Below are 24,962 nucleotides of genomic sequence, written 5' to 3'. Positions count from 1 at the left end.
CAGCTCGATTCGTGAGTCCTAAGAATTTCCATAAATCTAGGTATTACTGTAGTTATTATTATAAATGGAAGGAAAAAGAGAGATTTTCATTATTTGAACAATTGTATTAAGGCTTCATTTTTACACTTATTTTACAAAGGTAATCCGTAATTACATAGATACAACAAATATATAAAGGAAATAAAAAACAAAAAAGTAATTGAAGGTGTAATGATATTGACAAAAAGCAGGGTAAATGACAAGTTTCTGAGAAGATCCATGGTTGTTCTTGAACTCAAGAAGATCAACACTACTGAAACAAGTTTCAAGAATCTAGTGTCCGAACACAAGCTGATACAGCATTAGCTATAAGCAAACAATTACAGAAGCTTGTTAATTTTGTCTAATAACATTACAGAAAGGAGGTAAAATTATTCAAAGGATACATCAATCATTAAGTTAATGGATCGTTTGTAATAGATGATTCCAAGTATTATTACTGGTAGTCTTGAAATAATTTTGATCCAAGAATTTCTAAAGTGATGCATACGATCAAAATTCTTCATAAACTACATGAGAATTTTATGATGAGAGATTACGTATGTGCATCATAAAGTAGAAACAGGGGAAGATACTTGGATACTGAAAGTATTGACTTACGAAAGCATGACATTAATGCGTGAAATAGATATTCACCGGTATGAAGGTGAAAATAATATGATGTATATTAAAGATATAATACTGAGCAAGTGATATCACCAAATGTACTTAAAAATATATTTTTCTGTAAAAAATACCTGCAAATAAATTGTCCAACTGTACTGATTGTCTATAACTAATTGCAAAAGCACACATCACAATTAGAGCGGGTAAGTTGAAGAATTTTCTCTCAAATTTTTCAACTCTTTCCTTCAAAGGGAAATTAGTGTATGTGCTTAAAATTTTAAATTAAGTGTAAAATAAATCCATCGAAGGAAATTCGTGTACTTGAAAATGAACGGAAGAAATTAAAAAGCCGCTTCACAATAATCTACAGACTTTGATCAAATAATTATTGGCAGAAATGAGCAAAGTACAAGTTAAAAATCTTTGGTTTAAAATTAAAGAAATTAAAATGGTTTAGTAGGAAGTTGGATACATCAGCTAACATCAGAGGTTAATGTGAATAAAAATAAACATTTCAGTGACAAAAGTAAACAGAGAAAAGCTATTTTAACAAAGTCTAATATCATCTACGTTTTTGCAAACTAGATATGAGATGTGATCAAAGGCTTGAAAATTTTAAGTGAAATGAGCAGTGACAGGAAATCACTTCACCCTTCGAATAAAACAAGGAGTCCCTTTAAAGAAGGACAAAAAAAAGAGGAATAAAATCATTATGTACTTTCATTGCCCATTTATTAAAAAACCTGGGGCTTTTCATAAATTTGGAGACACTTGTAAGCCTCAAAACAAAAAAATCAGAGATCATGGAGAGGGGAAATTCGTTTCAGTTGTTTCAAATTGTATTTTTCGTTACTAGATGTCACTCAATAACGACAAACCAAAGGGGCAAGAACGAGCCATATTTATTCAACCTCTGAGGGAATGAAAATTCCATCGTCTCATTGCCTTTTAAGTGTTTATCATTGGAGTTTCATTGAATCATAGGCATCAAGATCATTTTCTTTTCTAACTCAGCCAAAATCCTAGGACTGCCTTTTGAGACATCCTCTAATTTTTGGAGAATTTTGCATTCAGGTGTAATGCTAAAAGTGAACTGAAAAGCGGAAAATACTTTTACTCGCTTCATCTCTGCATTTAGTTAAATGGCCCTTTCCGAGGATCCACAGAGTGTTCTATTTAAACAATTGAAAAATAAATCAATTCCCTAGAATGGGAAGATAATTCGATTTTTCTTTTTCTCCTTACATTAATGTTGAGAAAACGGTCTTTCAAAGGGAATGTGAAATTCTTACTAGCTGGACACGAACAAGAGTACACATTCTCGGAAACCCCTGTCAGGTAAAACAGTCATGCTCCTCTATTCATTCCATTATTTTCATCACACACCTGAAAGCTTAAAAATAAGCGTTATCCATAGCAATATCCATTTACTCATAAATTAAAAGCTCAGGAGAGCTTAAAAAGGATTGCTCAAAATCCAGAATTACCCTGTTGCACTCTCCTTAATCAACAAGCAAAAAGGTGGGGGGAGGGGGACAACAATATTAAAAATAAAATCACAATAATTTGACAAAATTACAAGTTAAAATCAAGTGAAACAAACGATGCTCAAGTTTGGAGGTTTACGGAAGATTTAAAAATATGAAAAAAGACTGCCTGGTGGATGTCATGCAGCGCCAGAAAACTGATTTTTAAAATCTTCTTTTAGAAAAGTAGAATTTTTGCAACACTGGCTACTGTTATCAAGCAGAATTTAGGTTTTAAATATTTACCTGCAAGTTTATACATGAGCAGGTATCTGAAACTGAGCGAAGTATATTACAATCTGTAGGCTCTTTTTGGAGTATCAGAAGTGTTGCAAATATACACAAAAATAAGAGAAGAGAAACAATAATTCTTGCTGAAATATAAATAAAATTTATCTCCTGCGGCGAAACGGAACATTCAAACTGCATTAAAATGTTAATGAAAAATAGTATAGGTAGAGTGTAGAAGAGAGGGTAAAGTTTGATGAGATGGTACTTTTGACAAGAATCAATTTTTAGCAAATAATAGAACCAGACTTATTGCGATTGAGTGAATCTTGCAATGAGCACATTATACTCTGGTGGATACATAAGTCAATTGTTGAAAATGATGTAACCTCTGTCCATCATAAACAAACGTAGAGCAAACAACCCCTCATAAAATAGTATAATCATGACACTCAGGCGCTTCAAACAGAATTTCAATAAGACCTGTTACTCACTCTAGATACCTTAAAGACTTCAGTGTCTGCTTTTAAAAGAAATTTCTAGAGAATCTATTCTGTAACTTAAATGGGCAAAAGCCACAATTTAACGAAGAACTTGTAAACAAGAACAAACTTTTCCTACATAGTCAATGCTTTACAATTTGACAGCACTGTAAAACTTTCCTTCGAAAAACATAAAATGAAAAGATACAACTACAAAAACAGATAAATAAATTAAAAAATTAATTAAAATAAAGAATGAACCCTGATGATCAACTATAACAAGCATACCTACAAACAAGGTAAAAACAATGATTCAAAAAATGGATGAAGGTCAGTACTTTGATAGAGCTAAGGAATTGTCTAGTCAAATAGTAAAATACCTAAAAAATATAATAATTTCCTGTACACTTAGTTTAACAATACTGTAATCATACAGTTGAAGTTGTACATAAATAATACTACAGTCAAGGAGCATGCACGTGAAATCTTCGCCTGTTTGACAGTGAGGCAGGGAATAAACGCATCTAATCTTGGAGAAAGAAATGAAAATTTCTACTATGGATGGATAAACCTTTACCATGCGGCAAAGATAGGTTCGTTGAGATGCTTGAGAAAGCAAGCTTAATCCAATTGAAAGCTATGTAACTAGGGACCATTGAATGAAAAATTCTGGGATAATAGACGGCCTGATAGCCGACAAATTGAGAGATGCCTGCCAAAGATACAGATGGAATCTTACAGATTGTAAGAAATGATTTCAGATTGAGAGCATTCCCAGAGTTCACAAAATTTACATATGCTGGAAAAATAGTACCTTTAAATCACACTTGATGGTAATTTATCTAATGGGAGAATAGACGTTGATTTCCTGGGCAATGTTGAAACGGTAATGGTGGGGGTTGAAGGAGGGAGGGGGAGATTCAGTGGCATCAGCGGGTCTGGTATAGGAGGGGCAATGGACTCTACTGAACCATTGGAGATTAACAAATCAATTAACGCCTTCATTTTAGCAATGTTTGCCGGGTCATTATTGCCATGAAGCCTCGATGCATTCCGTGCGTACGTCAAACAAGTTCGTCCATCATGATCGACAGCTTTCACATTAGCAGAATACCATAAAAGGAGCTGGACAACAGGCAGGTTACCCATCGCACAAGCTAGGTGTAATGGAGTTCGCAGATCTCGCTGATTCACAGAGGTGTTGACATGTTCTGGTGTAGCATGTGCGAGCAATTGCGTCAGCAATTTCATGTCAGAGCGACACACGGCATCAATAAGCTGTTGCGAGATGGAGGTGTTTAGAGGTAACGGGGTGAGGAATTCTTTTGCTTCATATTTTGCCCGAATCCACCTTTCTTTCTCTTCGCGGCTTGAGCTAGGTGTTGGTTTTCCTTGACCTTTGCTTACATTTGCTTCCCAAACAGAGTTTGCTAGGCTGTTGCCAAGAGCCAACATCACACTTAGATGACTTTGCCTGAAATCAAAAGATGTTTCAACAAAACTTAATTTAAATTCAATTAAATCACTTGAAAGTTACACGCACAGGAAGGAAATTAATTGTTCCGCTGGAAATTCCGATTCTTAAACCACTGATTTCATTTCCACTGAGTAATTTCGATTTCTGCAATAAGGAGACCACTTAGTGAGTCTAAGTACACTCCTTGACATTCCAGCAAAAAGTGTTCGATTTTCAAAACTCAGAACATAGCGTTCATACATCGTAAATACAACTTGCTTTTTTTTCTCTGCTCGTGGAACCTCCAGGCAAAAATTTAAAAAAAAAATTGTCAGACAGGGAAATAAACGCTCCTGTTGAAGAGTTATTTTTCTGTAAATTAATTAAATTTTTCGAAGAGATCTCAGCAACCTAAAGTCAACTTCCATTTGCATATTTCTTGTTTGAATCCCTTCTGACCTACATCAGGTTAGAATTGAATAGCAAGAAAAGAATGCTTCATAGCACCAAATTCTGACAGGTGTATATTTCAATCAAGAGTAGTGGCAGCCCTGGGAAATTTGCTAACTGTAGCAATGATGGGAACAGCCTGAAAAAGATGGTAGCAGCCAAGCAAACGGCACTCATAAGGATAACTTCAATTCATTCAGGTGCAAACTATCCAGGAAGACTGAGCCAGGGTGACATTTCCTTACTTTCCCTGTCACATTTTGGTGAAATACCCTGACAAATGAGCCAGACAGTTATGAACACATGATCTTGAGATAGTTTCCACAAAAAATCTGTTTTCTGAAATGTCAAACCCATTCTAGAGAGCAAATAAAGGTGACTTGACAATTTTTCCCTGACACTTTTGTCACTTTCCCTGACTTTTTAAACTTCCCTGGAATTTTCCAGTTACCCATAACTGATCTTATTTTCTCTTTATCAATTACCCTTTTATTATTTCGATAAAACAATACTTACGGCCACTCATCAAGATCTAACGACCTGACCCTGGAAATATGTGAGCCGAGATTACGGTGGATTCCTGAACACTCAATACAGACTAGAACGCCCAGATTGAGACTAGCCCAGTCTGGGTTGGGGGAATCACAGTCAGCGCAGTGCGTATTCCCAGCAACGCATGTTCGGAGTGACTGAAGTGTAGCGGCTTCCATAGCGGACACAACTCTCGACTTCGTTTTACTGCTTTCATTGCCCTGAAAAATCAACAAAATGAAACATATAAATTCCTCATGGACAATGCAGACACTAAACAGAGTTGAAAACAAAGAAAATAGAGGGAATAATCTATGGAACAAGTTAAAAAAGCAGTATGAATATAGAGCATTAAGATAAGGGTCATTACATGCCATCTGATGCCACTTTGAAAAAATGACCTCCTCAGAGTTGGATAAAATTTGGCATAGTTAGTGCACGTACATAGCCAAGTCAAAATCGAAAATTTCGAATTTTATTGACCTACCATTGGGCTTTCATTAGACACTAGAAGTTTGCGAACATTGGCTTCTTTTGATGGATGTCCCCACTCTATTGATGTATGATTCCAGAACGGTTTATTCGAAATGAACCGTTCTGGTACAATTAGAGAGCCCTCAACCATATAAATTTTACTTTTAACTCAGCTTTACCGATGGTTTCACATGATGGGAAATGCAATACAGTAAAAAAAATTGAACCACAGTTCATAATCATTCCTTTAACCTACAAAGCTGAATTTTCAAGGCTGAAAGTCACAGGACAACCAATTCATAAGTCATTGCAAGATATGTGGGGGAACTAAGACTTGTATAAATACAAAGGCAATCACCCTTAGATGTAAAATAAGGAATAAATCAAAAAAGTTTGGGAGGGGGGATAAAGGATAAAAAGAGTACAAACCTGAAGAGAATTTAAAATTTGCTGTTCAATGGCTGCAACCCATTCATCGCGCTCCTCTGAGCTGCTTGCTTCAAACTGCCACTGTTTGTTATCCAATGACACGATCAGAAACTCATAGCCATCCGAGTCTTCGCACTCCTGATTCTTCACACCGCTGCTCTTAATTCTTCTGTGACGTTTCTTCACGTTCGGAGTTTCAGTTTTCGAGTCTCCATTTTGGATCCCAAGAGAGCTATTTGTGAGGATCATTACCTAAAAAATAAAGTAGATCTTAAGGATGGCAGACTTTGTGCAGTCTTGTTTGGTGCTCATACTGACCTATAATAATTGGACTGCATTTTGCAATTCTGAACTATAAATTCTGGCTCTTCCAGAAAAACATTTATGTGCATAGGGAAACTAATGGCACATACGTTGTTTTTAAACCGGGCTAGAATCTATGGGTCCAAATTGCAAAATGTAGTCCAATTGAGACCTCTACTCTCTAAAGATGGAAGGTGAACCTCAAACAAGACCTCTTGGAGGTGAGGCATTCACATGCTTCAGGTGATTTGCCCCGCATTCAGGCTTCGTCCAATTGATGAACAATATATTGCATCGATCAAGTCAAAGATTTCAGATTTTGAATTTTTAGTCAAAAGAGGGACATTTAGCCCCTGCGCATGAGCCTAAAGAATTATTTTTAGCCAGGAAAATTGTAAAATTCAGAGAAACGAAAGCAGGATTCTTTTTGAAAAAAAACCTTGCATTCGATACAGGAGTTGCTTACGCGGTGTATCCGATGCGAGGTTTTTCCCCCAAAAAGAATTCTGCTTTCATTTCTCTATATTCCGCCAATTTTTTGGCTGACAATGATGATATAGGCTCGGGCACAGGGATTATCATCCTTTTTTGGGCTAAAAATTCAAAATCTGCCAAGATTTTTTTACTTAATCGATGCAATATAGTGCACTCCAATTTGACAACGCCAGAACTTAGGACTAATCACCTTTGCTACATTGCGTTGCTTCGATAGTGATGCCGATTATTTTCGATGAAAAGACATAGAAAATTATATCGTAGAGCTCTTTCACTTCAAGATGAAACAGAGGGCTTGGTAAATCCCAAAACTGCTTAGTAATGAACGACAATCTCACCTTTTCATCTTCGTTTTTCACACCAGGTTCTTTTATTAACTCATAACCAGTTAAAAGAACTTTGTCCGAACATTTTTTATCTTTGGTTTGGTAATTGGTAATTGGCTGGACATCGCTCGAATCGCTGTTGCTGGGTTTTGTTCCTTTGGTTATGCTGGAGTTTGTGATCGTTTTCGAACCACGAGGTTTCTGACCAGGCACTTTTACAGTAACATATTGGAGGGAGATCTCTTTCCCATGAACTTCTTCCATGTAATCCTGCAATGAGAAGGAGATTAGGAATTAGATATGGTAAAAATAAGCACTGGTAAGATCGGAAAATGCAAAAATTATCACAATGCATAATCAAAGTTTTCATGGTAGAGATCAAAAACGAAAAAATAAATTAGATATCTAAAAGAGAAATATTTGACGAGACCTTCATTAACAATGTTCAAGACAGATTTTTTATATGTATCAAAATCAACGGCATTTGGAGTAATCATAATTAGTAGAAAATATGACTTTTTTAATGTGAATAAAGTATTAAATCTTACATGCAAACTGGGGTGGTATGTCAGTCGTCCATCATCACATAATGTCACATATTTCTTCTTCCATTCTTTATTCAGAGTTTTGCTACTTTTTTTGTACAAATAGCCTTGTTTCAAAGGGATTACTCGACCGCTTCCCAGCTCTCCGCCATTCTTCAATTTGTCGTCTCCTTTTTTTGAAGATGGTGTAAAGAGGTTGGATCTTCGTCTTGTTTTCCTGGAAAAATTGAAAGGCTTTCTTACTGACAGGATTTAAAAAATAACCACAAAGTAAAATTCCTTCTGAGACTGCTGCTCATGCTTTTTCATCTTTATTAGCAAATGAAAGGCTAGAAAACATACGATTCCGTGCCAAAATCAAGGATGTAACAATTGATCGTACTCAAGACTATAAATTATAATCATACAGGTAAAGTTATATAGAAAAATATTAGTTCAGAGCATCAACAAAAGGCTGCCTTGAGTCAATTTCAATTTCCTCTGACAGTTCTGCTCATACAGTTCTTGTAGCAATACGTAACTGGCACTCATGAGAATCCTGTTCTATAACCTCAATTAAAATGAATAAAGATAGAAATTAGGTGATCAAAACGTCTTTTTTATTCTGTGATGAAAATAAAACAGCAATCTGGGTAAAATATAGAAAAAATGAAATAAGATATAGAAAATATAGACAATTTTCAGGTTTGTTCTTTCCTCGTTGAGTTTTTTCTATCGTCATCCTGTTTTCAGGATTCATTTACCTTCTCATCAATACTAATGAGTGATAACTTTTTTTTAAAAAAGGCTTGGTGCTCATTTTGAAAAAAGACATGATTTAAAATAGTATGCAAATATCATCATCTGATGACAATGTTTCCAAACCGCGAAGACGCTTACCTAGAGGTTGTTGGCGTTACAGGTACATCCTTATTGTTAGCTGTCAATGGCAAACCCAGATTGTTAGGGGTGATTTCATTTAGAGAGGCATTACTATCCAGACAGATTGATAAATCTGTTTGTTTGTTCAACTGATGTGTGGAAAGTGACAAGGCGTGCGATAAATGCCTTGACATTCCAGACATTGAGTCCTAAAACACAAAAGCATTACTTAGACTGATGCGATAAAATCACTAAACGACATTGAATTATTTTATACCATTCCAAAAAAGTTTCACCATTTAACTAAGAACAGGGAGAATGAACAGAAACAATTAAAAATAAAATAACAAGCTTGCAAAATTTTCCAAATTACAAAATCTTAACTTTAGAAGTAGAACTATAAAAATAGAATTATGAGTAGAAATGTTCTTACGGATATAACTGTCATAAATCACTCCTAAAAAGTGATAAATAATAAGGAGATGAAAATTACTTCCTTGCTCTTATGTTTTCTTAGAGTTCAGAGATAAATCGGTTCCTTTTCCTCAATCAAATGCAAACGGATGAAATGAAATTGATGAAATTTAACCGATAAAATTGATGGAATTTGACTGATAAAATTGATGGAATTTGACTGATAAATCCGTCTCTCGTTATGACTGAAAAGTATGAATCTTCAAAAATTTTTGGTGAGATAAATGCGAATAACTAGGCAATTTTTTATAGGACAAAAATGGTTTTTCTTTTAAAGCAGAGAAATTTTACAAGCAGTTTTCTGCAATACAATGTATAATTTGATCATGAATTAAACTGAATAACTCCTATTTACTTCAGCAAAATAAGCCTTTAAGAGGTCTAAGAAGGAGTCATCATTGGTAAAATTCAAACCCCCGGGGGATTAAGAAAAATGTGCCTGTTTATCTTAGCCATTAAGAAATGTACATTGCACTAAAAAAGCACAACAACGATGAAACTGCAAAAATGTATATCTCGGTTGCGGTGCTCTGAAATCTCAGTCCATATTTTATTTCTTAAAAGGAGACCTAACCAACATCATGGCTTGAAGTTTTCACTGAATACTCTTCATAAAGAGAAGAAATATCACTGGAATTTTCAAAAAATTACATTCAGTAGTTTTCCATGTAGAAAATAAAGTATGACAGGAAGTCTGCAATGCCGCAAACCAAGGTACACATTTCTGCAGTTTCACCATCAATAAGGGATTGGCTGAAAAGAAAAAGAAATAATTACCTTGTAGGACAATGTGTGTGAGTGATGCGCTGGTGAGCCAGGAGATGTCGATGCTATATTGTTGGTTGTGGGAGAGCTCGGATAGAAGGACCGAGAGGGTATTGGATTGGTGCAAATTGGGAAGCTATTTAGAAGAGGGGTAGTTGGTCGACTATCACAGGGTGTTGCTAGGCAAGTTGTCGAGGCTGACAGCCTTTGTTGTACTATTTTATGACAAGCTAGAACCAAAAATAAGACAATATGAGTAAATACAGAAAACTGAGACCACTAGGGTATTAAACAAATATCAAAAATACATATGATACAGTCTGAGGGAATAGACCTTAATTCAATTTTGACACAATTTTGCTGAAGAACAATGCGCTCTATAGCCGCAATAATAACATTGAATAAGGTCAACTGACAGGTAAAGAAGAATTCCTCCTCTATTCCTATGATTCTAACTCACCTCCTTAACAAGTGAGAGATATACACCTAGCTGTGGAGCATCCTAATTCTCAATGTGAAATCTGAGGGGTGACTAGGTACGAAAGGAGCGTCTCTACTCGTCAGCACTTTTGACCACAATTCATATATGCCAGCACTGTAGCTTTTATCAGGCATAGCAAATATGATAAAGAATAGCCAATTTTGAAAGTTTTGCCATTTTTTCAAAACTTATCACTACAGCTATTTTACAGCATATAGTTTTCAAAAAATTCAAGTCAATGAAAATCTTATTTGCTTGGCAAAAAGTAGCTACTTCCTATCCACAATTCTTTATTCAGAATGGCTGATTTTGTATCGTTCTCTGAGGCCAGGGAAATGAATTGAAGCCGACCATGGTCTGCACATACTTTGAATCGATTCAAAATCAAGAATCTATGAATTTGATAAATAATCTAAAACCTCAGTTAATCTTGGGTTCCTCAAAACAGCAATTTGATTGTTGGATAATGTGAGGGATCTTAATGGGAGGATATCTTTGAGAGAATTACTTTGAGATGTTTGGGTGCAGATTATCAGCAGTAGTTAAAAATGCATGAGCCAATCAACAAATAATAATTAGAATCATATCCGACGAGGGTGGATTATGTGTAGTTTCTGTTCCTAATGTCAATTTCGCTGCGGGCTTGGTTCAGATGCTCAGAAGTTGGCACGCAAAGATCCGAGCGACTACGAGACTGATGTGGGCCACTTATCGAGCATCGATGTATGAGATTATGCATATTGCGTCGTTTGAAGGGGTTTTAAGACAACGGATTCCTGATTAAGATCAAAGATATACTGATCTCGCCGATCATTGAGGTTCCCGCGTTGTCGGTTGTTAAAAAGTGTCTAAAAGCTAGCTCACAAGAGAAGAGCAGAAGAGAGCTTTGGATGGTTCGTTTCTAAGTTCCAAGTTTTCTATTTTTTAAATTTTGGTTCATGATTATTTGAAAAAAAAAAAAAAAAACAAAAAAAAAAACTTAGTCATGATTTTCTGAAATGTGATTTCTGATTATAAAAGCGGCGCACTGCCCTGATCGGGGAAGAAAAGGAAAAAACAATTAAAATATATTTACCATCTTGAAAAACTCTCTCCACGTTCAGTCCGTAAGTTGCACAGGTTTCATAATAGGAACATCGCTTCAGATCTCCGGCCAATTTTCTTGCTCTAGAGTCGTCAATCACGCGTGGGTTGTTTTCACTGATGGCATCTAAAAGAAAAAGCGTCCATCGGTTAAAAAAGTAGAAACAAACAACTTCCTAAAAAATGAGCAGTTGAGGGCACATCAGCGCTGCCGTGCTAAGAGAAAACGCCGTATGAACCTTCAGCCGTTGCCAAATTTCCTTTGATAAAACACGAATTTCCTGGTGAACTTGTGAATATTTTTCTTCCATTTTTTCAAGTAATTTTATTCGCAATTTCACCTAAAGTTCCTTAAAATTTCAAGGGGAAACATTCATAACTTCCCTCAAAAATGAACATTTTATCGAAGGGAATTTGGCAACTCTCGAATGTCCATACGGCGTCCTTCCTTAGCACGACACACTGTGGACCGAGTCAATTAGAGCGACAGAATTGTGCAAACTGCAATTTGATGATTAATTCGTCACATTTTAAATTTTCAGGGGTGTTTCTAAAAGGAAATTTTACGAGGAAACCAACGGAGCCGCTTTTATAATCGCAAATTGCTGTATGAACGGAGTTATGAGCTTTTAAAGTTTCCAAAACTTGTCGGACCTCTTCCATTCACTCGATCCACTATGCGGCAGAGCGGTGGACCGGCGGTAAAAGAACATGCAAAACCATCATCTCACCGTTTAAGCGTTACTCGACATAAATACTGCACGTTAGTAATTAACTTGATTTCATCAAATTATGACTCCGAATTGCAGAATGCAGTCCGATTAGCGGGCGGAAATTTCGCAGCGTTGAAAAGCAGTTAAACGAGTAACGTTGTTTCCTCGGAAAAACGCCGATATCAGAGAAAGTGACGAAGGACTTGTATTCGACCGCAAACGCTGCCTCCCTCCGCGAGCGATACGGAGGTAAAAGAAAAGGAAGAAAAAATTAATAACAGGGAGCCGAAGAGCCCCGGGCGAGGACAGGCGGTGCCGGGAGCTTGGAGTATTCTGCCTTGCTAAGGAAAAACGCCGTATGAACCTTCAGGCGTTGCCAAATTTCCTTTGATAACATACGAATTTCCTGGTAAAATTATGAATATTTTCCTTTCGATTTTTCGGATAATTTTGTAAACGATTTCACCTAAAGTTCCTGAAAATTTCAAGGAAAAATATTCATGGCTTTCCCCAAAAATAAACGTTTAATCGGAGGAAATTTGGCAACTCTCGAATGTTCATACGGCGTTTTTCCTTAGCTCGGCAGTATTCATGAGTCTTTTGTGGTCGGCGGATCCTATTGGAAATGGAGTTTGCATGTTGCATGTTGCCGCCGAGCCGGGACCGGGCACCGGTGACCACTTGACTACCTCAGTGATTAAACTTTCGCCGTCGTTGGATTCGTTCGTGTAACCGAGCTCGGGGCTTGTCCACTGTGCTTGTAATAACTGCAGTTACGCGCCGCCATTCCCGCATCCATGCCGCCCCAGAGGTCCTTGCCCTTCTTGCCGATCCCGGCTGCATCCACGCCTAATTGACAAATCTTGGGCTAAATTGCAATTTTGTCGTGAAACCAAAAACTTGTGTACATATATATGGAAAATAAGACAAGAAGCAACACATGCTGTTGCTTGATTTTTTTGTGTTACGTGTGAGTTTACATTAGGGTACCTAGAGTACCTGTATACGGGAGGTATTGACATCTCCATCCTTTTACAACCCTGGTAAAAATTGGCAGTAGAATCTGTGTTCCAAAATACCATAGACCTACAGCCGGCTGTAAGATTTCCAATAGCTTCTATAGCCGGCTACACAATTTCTTATAGCCTTTTATAGCCGATGGCGATTAAGCAACAGCCAGGCGATAAAGTGTATGCTAAACGTTACTAATTACGGATGCTAGGACTTAGTGAGTTTTTGGAATACTGCTCTCTTTTTGGGCCGCAGTATCTTGATTTATTTTGCGAGGAAAGCTCCGTACTTTTGATGGATGCCTGCCATTACTAATATATTAGAGCGCCTTCAGTTTCGTACGATGCTGTGCAATACCTCGGGTGTGAAATAGTTGCTTCAAGCGCCGTGGCAGGCGGGCAGCCAGCGCGAAACACGCATTGGCGCCTACAAACCTAACAGGGATACTTCACGCGTTGCGCAATGCGTGAAGTATCCCTGTTAGGTTTGTAGGCGCCAGTGCGTCGCCGCTCCGCTTTGTGTTAGCTCTAATATTTAATCTGGCGGATGTCAGCGTTTATTCCAACTCATGATTTTGAAATGTTTGCACATCTGTATGGATTATTCTCATTTTAATTGATGAAAAAAAATATGTATTAAAGGAAAATATAATGTGTGTTTTGTAAATATTAAGGTGGTTCCGTATCAAACTTAATCGATTTCCAAAGCACACGAATTTCTACACAACATCAAATTTCAGACCCTTGCAAATTCTCCATTTCTTATAGCCTTTTATAATCGATGGCGAAAAAGCAACAGCCAGGCGATAGGAACCATAGCCCGGCTGCATAATTTTTTATCGCTTCGTACAGCCCGGCCGTATGATTTTCTCCGCATTCTACAGCCAGCTATATGATTTTCTGTAGCCTTCTTTAGCCGGCTATAAGAATTCCTGTGGTATTTTGAAACGCAGCTCTTATTGCCAATTTTTACCAGGGAACAGAAAAAGTGTGCCACTCTCTGATTGGTCGGCTATCATGGAGCCCCAAAGTTGGACCAATGTAAACAAACCCCAGCCCCTCGAACTCCTGTTTTGGCCCAATGTAAACAAACAAGATGACGACAAAGGTCTAAACGTGATTTTGGATGTGATAGAATTTTTCTTATGATCAACTTCTGAATTGAGTTCGGATCGACCTTTAATGGATATTTTCGCCGAAAATTAACCATTGAGTGTGGTAATCATTCCTTTCTCAGCCGATAATACGTATTCCTCCGGGTCGGGTTTGTTTACATTGGTCCAACTTTGGAGCTCCATGATAACCTAAAACTGACGAACCAATCAGAGAGCGGCACAGAGATGGCAATACTCTCCCGTATACAGGTACTCTGAGGTAAAATCTTGTGTATAAATACGTCCCTGCGAGATGTGATCTTCAGGGATTTTAGAAAAAATCTCCTACGATTCAGAACTTTCCGCGTGATCGATTGACTACTGAGTCGTTCTGGGAGAAGCTTAAGATCCACCTCACGTATCCTGATAGAATGTATATGCATGAGCAGGGGTCGAGCGGCAACATTGCATCATCGCCTCAATCCATAGGCATTATAGTTGAAAGTCGTTTAGATTACTCTCATTGTGGGATCGATCAGATCCTAACAATGACGTAACCTGTAATAGCTTCGTGTTCGGATCACAATGCATTCAGATGCACCACTAGACGGATAAGAATAAAAATTACCATCGAGACACGACTTCTCGAAATTTGACGCGAAGCATTTGACACTTCCAAAATCATCGTATCCGCAAGAAACTACAGTTTACACTGTAGCGGCCTGGATACACGCTTAAAGTTCCTTCAATTTCCAATCAAATGGTGACTGGTGCGCACCATCTACCTTCAAATTTTTGCGGCCTGCAAAAATTTGACCGCCATTTTTGTCATCATTTTGATCGGAAATTGACGGAAATTTGAGCGTGTATCCAGGCCTTATAAATCAATCAGTGGCCTGGCATACTTGGCGATGTATCGATGTTTCCTCATTTGAAGCTTTGGTAAAGAATCGATTATTAAGGTGTCGTTGCGAACACCCTGTTTATCGATCCTTTCGGTGGCGTAGCTAAGAATGGTTAACGGGGGGGGGGGGGAGGAGTTGTCCATTCAAAAACGTGACGGAAATTTACATCATTCTGTATCCCTGATAGGGAATATTTTATTTCTGCCCTCCAAAAGTAAAAAAAGGTACAATTAACGAGGCTAAAAGGGGAGGGAGGGCCAGGCCCCTGGATTCCCCCCCCCCCCTTTGGTTTAAGTGGCAGATCAATCGATACATCGCAAAACACGCCACGTCACTGGAGTCAACGCTTTTCCGCTTCTGGAAAAGAGTCAAAATTAACGGCAGTCTGCTGCCGAAAAATTTTAGTTTTATACGAGTCCCTGCTTTCTTCACGGATACTCTGTTGGTAAATGTGTCCAGAGACGCAGAGGATATATTTCTTTACAACTTATTAATAAAGGTTTTTGAAAATATTCTAATTTTCGGGCAAATTTGCATGAGGATGAAAATTGCACGCTGACGAAAATCGATGGATGTTACAGCGCGCTTGCACTCAGCGGAGAAATAAGACGAGGTACGCGCTGACTGCAAATATTGACACATATTTTAGGGTGACTGAACTCGACGGACAGATGAACGAACAGCGACCGAAAGCATCTTCAGCGCGCTTTTTTCAACTTTGCGAAGCGGTGGAAAGTATATATTGACAAAAAATCGAAAAACATTTGAGTGCACACCTCTTAAAAGAGAAAATGTGAGCGCAGGCTAAAACTGCGGAAAATTTTTCATCAATCCAGTGACTTGCGTCATGGCGTGGCATATCTTTTCATCAAGTCTTGGAAAGTTTCCAACTTTTCCTGATATCCGCAAACTCGGAAAGCTTCCCAATTTTTGAGGATGCCTTTGAAAGCGATGTAAATAGAAGTCTTTTCCGGAAGACAGGACCCGAAAATTCGACAATTTTTCCGTCTTGTACAAGAATTCGAGGAAATTCTCACAAGGAAATCGCGTAATGTTTTGAAACATTTCCATGAGCACAAAGAGAGGAGAGCTTAGGGTTTAAAATTCTCTCCTGCCTTTTAAAACGTCACCTAAGATCCTGCGTTATTTGCATCCGTGAACGCACCTAGCGTATAAAGTTAATCTCCCGAATGTAAAACATGAAATCTGCCACTATTTTAAACTGATTTCAGGTTTTTAGAAACACTGAATCGAAGGTCAGGCAATTTACTTTACGCCCTACCCATCATGTTCCACGTTTTTCGATGCGTGCTATTCTATCTTTTTTCTATTTAATTATAGTGATTCAGTTCTTACTCCACCCAGCAATCTATTCCATAAAAATCGTCAAAGCAATTGATTATACGCATTGGAGCGCAATAGAAAAACAAAAAATGAACCATTTTGAAAACAGACCAATAAGGAAGTAATCGAAACAGTGCATTCTCCACACTTCGGAGAAGTTGTTGACGTTCAAAGAAATGCTTTCGCGGTGTTCGGAAATAATCCATATCTATACATAGACTGAGAGATTAAGTTGGTAATTACTAATTACCACACCGAAGTTGACAGACTCACAATCAGTACATCCATCACCGGTTCTTCCTTCCGGGACCGAAAACGGCTGCAGTAGTCTCTTCACTTCTAATTTCATTCCAACGCAACAGTTTCTAGAATACATAATCGTAATCTTCGTCACGCCGCGCCACCCCTGGGAGGGGAATCGCTAATTATTCGTGCATTCTGATCGAGTTGATAGTGCAAGCCCCTCGGGAAGCGCTACTTAGATGGTTTTAAGATAAATTCAGCCTCCATCCCGAATAAGTAATTTGCCTTGTTTCGGGTTGATTGAACGGTTTTTTGTTCCTGCTTAAATACAACAAAAGATGATCGGTAGGATCCATAATACTTATGCTCGAATAGAGAATAAAGTGATAACATGATGTACTACTTGAGGGGTGAATTTTATCGGGTAGGTATTATCGCCGAAGTTTCCGGGAACGTTCCCAGAGGTTCTGCAAAGTCAGTGGCGTGGCGTGAATTGCGATGTATCGATTGTTATGCCATTTAACCTATGGTAAAGAATCGATTATCAAGGTGTTCGCTGCGAACACCCTGTCTATCGATCTTTTTCCATAGGTTTAAATGGCATAACAATCGATACATCGCAAAGCACGCCACGCCACTGTTCAAAGTGTGAGCGATTACCATGTGTATATTATGTGCGTGTGTTTGCTTGTCAATTTCTCGGGAAGGTAGCTTTGAGGAAGTTTCCGTTTCCTGGAACAGGACGGCTTCTGCTTTGATATTTGGACGTATTTCTGCCAAACGGAACTACGTGCATTAAGACATGAGCCCTGAGACCCATAAGCATGTATGCGTAATAGGGCTTACGCATAATGCACTTAGTTCCGTTGGGCAGAAATACGTTCATTTATGCAAGGGTTATCGCATTGATGCATTCAATGCATGTATGATGCATGTCGTGGAATTAAGGTCAAAGTTGGTCTTGAAAAATTGGCAGCGCATGGGCGAGTTGCTACTACTTAGAGTGCTAAATAATATTAACCCATCAGCAAATAAATTTCATTGAGTGGTCGTAATGAACAGCTATAGGTATAGTAAGTAGAAAATGTACTGTTGAAAATAAAAAGGAACCGCATGGAGAAAAAAGAATCGTTACAACAAAAAAGCGCCTTTTTTCTCTTGTCATCTTCCTCTTGTGCCATCGTGCCTCCTACGAATTTGCTGACAGAGACCGTCCGACTGTAATGTAGGGGATGATACCACTATCGATTACATGGGAGCTAGTGTTGCCTACACTAAAAATTGAAGGAAAACTGGCCGGACGTTAAGGTAAAAGCTCTCACTTGTGTGTGTCCCGATTAAGCGTGCGCGTGCCTACCATTTCACGATGATACCACTATTCGACCACGTAGGAGTCCGTATTGCCTACACGAAAATTTGAAGGCAAACTGACGTGGCGTTACAGTAACCTCTTCTCGTTAGGCAATAAGGTCTTATTTGTGTATGCCCCAAGTGAGCGAGCCATTTCATGATGATATACTACTATTCGACCGCGTGAGAGCTTGTTGTTGGTTGCGGGTGCTCAGATTCATAACCAATCAAAAAATAAATTTCGATGAGTGATCATGATGGACAGCTCAGCTAACAGTACGCCGAAAATATTCTATTGAAAACGAAAACGAAGGAACCACGCGGAGAGAAAAGAATCGAAGCCACAAAACAATATTTACACGAGAGTAACATTGTATCTCCGACTAGGGATGCTCCAGTTCGTAGGACCTGTAATCCCTTTTGAAGCTTTGTCAGAGCAACGGCTTTTTTTCGCCGCGCAGAACAAATGAATAAGAAACGGGGCATTTCACGGATTTTATTATTTCTCGGCCGCAAGATCATTGTTCGATTGGCCGCAGCGCTAAAAACCGGAGACGGAGCGGTAAATTTGAGACACCGTCCGCGTAACGTATACATGCAGACGGGTCGGGTGCAATTAGGGGTGGCTGAGTAAACGGGATCGGGTAAGAAAGGGATGAAAGGGAGGCGGGCGGGGCGAGGATTTAAGAGAGACCTAGACCTTGACAAAAAGACGCGAGGAGCATCAAACAAGGGTGGCGGAATGGGTTATGGGGTTAAACCGTGGACGAAAATTAAAAGAAAATTAGAGGGGCGGCAGCTGCACCCTGGGCGGCTCCTCCCAGTGGGCGCGCTTGCGCACGGACATCTGCGCGCACTTGAAGCAAGTCATCAAGACAACTGTCGAGACACAAAGCACCTCTTCCACTCGCCAATTCTGCCCGAGGCGCCCGGGGAAGGGGTTGACTTTCCACTCGTATAATTTGTTCCCAACAAAGCAAAGCACAACTTCATGGCTCCGCTCCCGAGTGAGAGTTGTACTTCGCGGAACGAGCGAAATGAGGGGTCACTCATAAAGTACTTGATGCTTTGCCCGGGGGTGCAAAAACTTCGCGACCACGCGACCGAGCGGGTCGCCATCCGTGGAAATGGGAAGGCCCCGAAAACGGCGTTTTTCGATGGGAAAGCCGGCGAAATTGCGGGTGGTTTTTTTTCTTTTTTTGGGGCGGGGGTGGCATCTTTTTTGCAAAGCTGCGGTAAATATTGTCACACATTTTTCGTAGAATCGTGAGTAGAAAATCATGTGTTTTTCATTAATCGCGACAAATTAAACGCAAAGAGCCAAAACAAATTGAAATTTTCGGGGATAACTGCTTTTTTGCATGGGAAAGCCGACAAAATTGCGGGTGGTTTTTTTTCTGCTTTTTTTGCAAAGCTGCGGTAAAAGTCACAAGTTTTCGTAGAATCGTAGTAAAAATCACGTGTTTTTCATTAATTGCGACAAATTAAACGCGAAGACCCATAATTAAAATTTCTGAGGAAAAAGGAGTTTTTGAATGGGAGGGCCAATTTGAACGATGGAGAGGCTAAGTACTTTCGCATCCCTGCTGTTGCCCCCCCTCCCCCCCCATCACTAGTACAGGTCGATAACCCCCAAGAATATTGAGTAACACCCCTCATAATTATTGGTGTTTTTGGTTGTGACTTCTGGATGAAAGACTGCCCTCTCGCGTCGATTTTCCAACTAAACTATTCGACATTTCGCACGTTTTCTGCGATACGTAACGCAGCCCTGGCTCCCCATTCCTTCCTGTAACGTACCCCTGGCGCAGTGACGCAGGCTCAAAATCATCCTCCCCTCTACAGCGTTACGTATCACATGGAGATTCAAATAATGGTAAAAGACGCTCAGAAGTTTCTCGGACCCTCTCGGATGGCACCTGCTGTAGTTTCAGAGCCGACGCACTGCTCGGAAAATTTCTTGACTTTCCCTGATTTTTCCCAGTCTGAAAAGCCTTGAATGTCCCGGTTTTCCAATATCATATCGACACAGGAATGCAAATTTTTTCCTCTTATGGGCATAAAAAAGGCATAGTAATGTAAACTTTGCAATACTGCTACACCAAAGTCAGCTTTTTGAGCTGAAGCGAAAACTTTGACAAGAGCCTAGTCACACGCACTTGAACCGAGTCACCAAGACAATCGTCGAGACACAAAGCACCTCTTCAACTCGCAGATTCTACCCTGAAGAAGTCTAGCTTTATATAGCCACAGATCGATAAAATTCAGATTCCAAGAAAACAGTAAAAAGAACCTTATACTGCCATTCAAGAAAGAGCACCGTCTAACATCGATTTCTTCTAATAAAATATTTCTTTTTTCAGGAAAGTTATGAATACCTCTTGAAAACATGTTCAACCGTACTATCTTAAATAAAATTGTGAAATGTCTTAAATTCGAAGAAATAAAGCTAAAATTTTTTAAAAGAAATTCAAGTTTCATCTGAAGCAATTTGGCCATTTGGCGTTTTGCCTCCGTACAAACGGAGATGAAAAATTTCAGGCAACTATCTCAAATGAAATTTCATGAAATTTTTTAAAACTTCTGCAATGATCTCAGTATGCCGCGAAATGCATGGAAACTGTAAAATCTTAATTTTGAAATTGTGGAAAAAAATATGGCAAGCATTACGATTGCCTTACCGGGGGGGGGGGGGGGGGGTGTCTAAAAATCGGAAAAAGTGCTTCCGTAATTTGTGGACGGCCCCCCAGAAAAATCCTTGAAATTTTAAGGAAAATGAAATTTCATCGGCGAAATTTTATTCCGCATCTCCAGGCACGACAGCACACAGGAATCTCTTTCGAGACGGAAGACAGTAACTCACGCGGAAGCGTGAGACGGGGCGCTTTCCATTCCCGAACCTGGAATATCGAATCCCGTAAGTGGATTCAGAAATGAACCACGAGACGTATAAGCGCACATGCTAACCGCGGCTCATACAGAAATGCACCGACGGCCCTCTTCCGCAAGACGGGAGTGCAGTCGAGGAAGATCCGTCGCGACGCGACGAGAGGAGTCTGAGTTGGGGTAGGAACACGAGCCCCATTATTATTGTGATTACTTTTAATCCGCGGCGCATAAAAAGTCACAGGTAAAGTTGACGGAAACGTCTCGCGTTCCCCCTCGTCTCGGATCAATCAAGTCTCAAACGGCTCCGATGGGCTCGTCGCGTCCCGGGTCGGGGTTTAATCCGTTGACAACTTTCCTGGCGGAGCGCACGCCCGCAGGTGGCAAAATCCGCCGGGAGGGATCATTACACGGCAAATCAACCGGGAGGAAAGGAAAGGGGGAGCCCCTAATGATTTCCATTTCATTTCATTTCGTCTTCCACATATCTGTCTCGCTGCACTATTAATGTGCATCCCTGTCGCCTCTCAGGTAACACATGAGTACCTGTACGCAGGGAATATTATCTTGTCTGCACGGCGGATTTATTTATTATTTTCCGGTCCCTCGCTCCAGTTTTTATTGCCGGGTCGTCTCGAAGTGCAACGTCTCGGGAGGGGTTGTGGTGAGCTTTCTCATTGAAGGGAATCCGGTAAATCTGACCTTTCAACCCCTTCTTTCTTACGGACGCAATTTGACGCCGCGTTTTTGGACACAAATCATGAGGGGAAGCGGGACGGAAGGATCCCTCTTGACTTAATTATGAGCCTAGGAGAAATAATGGGACGAGTACTGTTACATATCGATGGTGGAACTACCAGACCACGTATCTCGGTTTGCGACGTTGCAGATATCGTGTCATGCCTTACTTTTTCGATGGAAAACTACTCATCGACGTCAATTCTTGTGATCTTCCGTGATTTTTCTTCTCTGTGCGAAGAAAACTCTGTGAAAACTTTAAGGAATGATATTAATGTGCATCCCTGTCGCCTCTCAGGTAACACATGAGTACCTGTACGCAGGGAATATTATCTTGTCTCCACGGCGGATTTATTTATTTTCCAGCTCCGGTCCCTTGCTCCAGTTTTTATTGCCGGGTCGTCTCGAAGTGCATCGTCTCGGGAGGGGTTGTGGTGAGCTTTCTCATTGAGGGAATCCGGTAAATCTGACCTTTCAACCCCTTCTTTCTTACGGACGCAATTTGACGCCGCATTTTTGGACACAAATCATGAGGGGAAGCGGGACGGAAGAATCCCTCTTGACTTAATTATGAGCCGATGAGAAATAATGGGACAAGTACTGTTACATATCGATGGTGGAACTACCAGACCACGTATCTCGGTTTGCGACGTTGCGGATATCGTGTCATATCTTACACTGAAAAAAAATTCTCGGCGTTTTAACCAAGGTCCGTTGGTACCTTTACCATCTCATTTTTTTTACTAATTATTGGTAATTTTACCAAGACAGACTGGTAAGCTTACCTAAAAACCCGTATTTTTACTGTTTTTTTTTCAGGTAAGAATACCACTTTTATTGGTAATCAATTCCCGGTAACTTTGCCATTTTATATCGGTAGTTCTACCACGGTCGATAAAAAATATTGGCGTTTTTACGAAGGTCCAGTAAAATTACCAAGAAAGTTCAATAATTTTACCGAGATTTCTCGGTAAAATTACCAAATTCCATAAATGGTAATTTTACCGAGAAAAAACTGGGATCAAATAGAACCCTGAATTCTTGGTAATTTTACCCTTTTTTAGTAAATACACCGAGATTTTTTTTCAGTGTATTTTTTCAATGGAAAACCACTCGACGTCAATTCTTGTAATCTTCCGTGATTTTTCTACTCTGTGCGAAGAAAACTCTGTGAAAACTTTAAGGAATGATATTCATTTGTTCTCCATCAAAGAAATAAAATGGGAGCGGAGATTTTCAAACACTGCAAACGGGATACGTGATCTGCTAGTTTTAACGTTGAAGTGACTAGCGTCACTTCAAAGGATGCGCCTTGTGAGTACGTATTTCTACACATGGGAAGGTCTCTGGCCTAACTGACAAAATGAACGTATTTATGCTAAAAGGAACTATGTCTCACGCAAAACCTATGCACATAGTTCCTTTTACCATAAATACGTCCAAATAAGGGCCAATACTTTTCAGCCTCAGTTGAGAGGACTTTCCAGGACTTTCCTAGATTTCAACTTTCTCTCTCCCGGTTTCTAGAAATATGCCTCTTCCTTTTGCAAATCTAAGAGAGACGTAATGATACTTGATAAGCAGCTGAAGATAAGCAATTTGACGACTCAAGAACTTAATAAGCTGTTTCGAAAAAATACTGACTCGACGAGCACTTTTCGAATTAGGATGTTCAATTACGAGAAAAAGGAACAACAATCGCCTATCGTTTTATCGTTTCTCGAAATAACGTTTTCCTCAAAACAACGTTCATTTCTTCAAGTCCCTGACGGCCTTTACTCGTTACAGAGTTGCTCGAAAAAATATTTTTCCGGGAACAACGTTCTACATATAATTCCCCTTCGAAAACGTAACAACGAGATACGACTGAATCCACACACTGATTCTAGAACTGAGTGACGTTACATGAATATTCAGATTCCTCAACGGATCCTTTTAAAATTTTAACTGTTAACTCACCTTGAGTTCCGACTAGGATGAAGGGTATTTCTGCCGAATTCCTGAACTGCGTCATTTTCATGAAGTAATTGTAAACGGCGTTGAAACTGGCCTCGTTCTCCAGACTGAATACGAAGATAACAGCATCCACCCACGTCGTGAACTGTAACAGAACAAAATAGTAAATTAAGGCAAATTGGTCGGGAATTGTTCAGTGACTTTAAAATTTTAAAAAGAGAATGAATTAAAAATTATCGAAAAACATTGACTGGGTCCAGGAAAAAAGTGTACTACGATCTTGGAATCCATCTTCCACCGTCAGCTGGTGGTCACAAATCCTCTTACAAGATTGCCAGTTGTAATCCTTGGTATTTGAGAATTCCAGATAATTAAAAAATACAGGATATACAAAACTGCGCTTGAAAAAAAGTCGCTTGGATCTAGAGTCCAGACTCTTAATAATATTGACAGGAAAAAATACTCTTGATTCAATCCGATTTTTCCTTGAATCAAAGAGCCAAGCCTCTTGATTTAGGCGGATTTCTTCTTGATTCTAGCAAAAAGTCCGATTGAATCAAGAGTATTTTTTCTTGTCAATGTATGTATTTAAGAGTCTTGTATCTAGATCTAAGCTGCTTTTTTCCAGTGTGAAAAATAATGACTCTGATCGAACACACTCATGTTCGCTCCGTTAAAATATTAGAAGTTACGCGAGGCCTTTACTAAACGCATCGTGAGGTGTGAATCTTATCTGATAATGCTGTTTTAATTCGTATATTTCCTGTAATATCACTGCACTTCGATTTAAAAGCCTGCAAGGAAACTTCGCAAGGTCGGACACGCTTTTCGTTCGTGAGACGAGGAGATCGCGCACTGGAATCATTCATGCGTTGCGGGTTGCGTTGATGGAGCGAGGTGCGAGTTTCAAAATCGCTGCTTATCCATCGCTTATCCACCATGCGTGTCGGCGTGAACGCAGAATATCTTTCGACGAGGCGGAGGACTTGCGAGTTCCTTCCGGTGGGGAGTGGGTGATAACAAGTCGAAAGGGGTGCGTGACGTCCTCTGTAAGCATTTTTCCCGAGTGTGTTGGTGCCCGTCTCATTCGAGCACCGCGTCGCTGGAGTGGATACGCCAGGCCCGGATTCCGCTGAAAAGCACTGTTTCAAGGGATGAAAAAGCGCCCT

The 24,962-nt window shown here is 39.5% G+C and overlaps 1 protein-coding gene across 3 annotated transcripts in view; it reads right to left on the bottom strand.

Annotated features, from left to right (window-relative positions):
- Nucleotides 1-83: 83 nt before the first annotated feature.
- The window catches only part of CenG1A (Centaurin gamma 1A), a 124,799-nt gene continuing 99,920 nt past the window's right edge, over nt 84-24,962 (bottom strand). For all 3 annotated transcript variants that reach the window (XM_072300152.1, XM_072300153.1, XM_072300155.1), the window contains 9 exons: nt 23,797-23,938; nt 11,547-11,681; nt 10,003-10,220; nt 8,770-8,960; nt 7,894-8,107; nt 7,358-7,615; nt 6,222-6,473; nt 5,304-5,539; nt 84-4,355 (listed from right to left, as the gene is read on the bottom strand). In XM_072300152.1, coding sequence (XP_072156253.1) covers nt 3,698-4,355; nt 5,304-5,539; nt 6,222-6,473; nt 7,358-7,615; nt 7,894-8,107; nt 8,770-8,960; nt 10,003-10,220; nt 11,547-11,681; nt 23,797-23,938 — 2,304 coding nt within the window. In that variant the 3' untranslated portion in view covers nt 84-3,697. The remainder of the gene's footprint in view (nt 4,356-5,303; nt 5,540-6,221; nt 6,474-7,357; nt 7,616-7,893; nt 8,108-8,769; nt 8,961-10,002; nt 10,221-11,546; nt 11,682-23,796; nt 23,939-24,962) is intronic.

The sequence above is a fragment of the Bemisia tabaci genome, chromosome 4 (genome assembly GCF_918797505.1).
Source record: "Bemisia tabaci chromosome 4, PGI_BMITA_v3".
In the NCBI taxonomy this organism is placed as follows: Eukaryota; Metazoa; Arthropoda; class Insecta; order Hemiptera; family Aleyrodidae; genus Bemisia; species Bemisia tabaci.
This window is presented reverse-complemented; position numbering and strand designations above follow the sequence as displayed.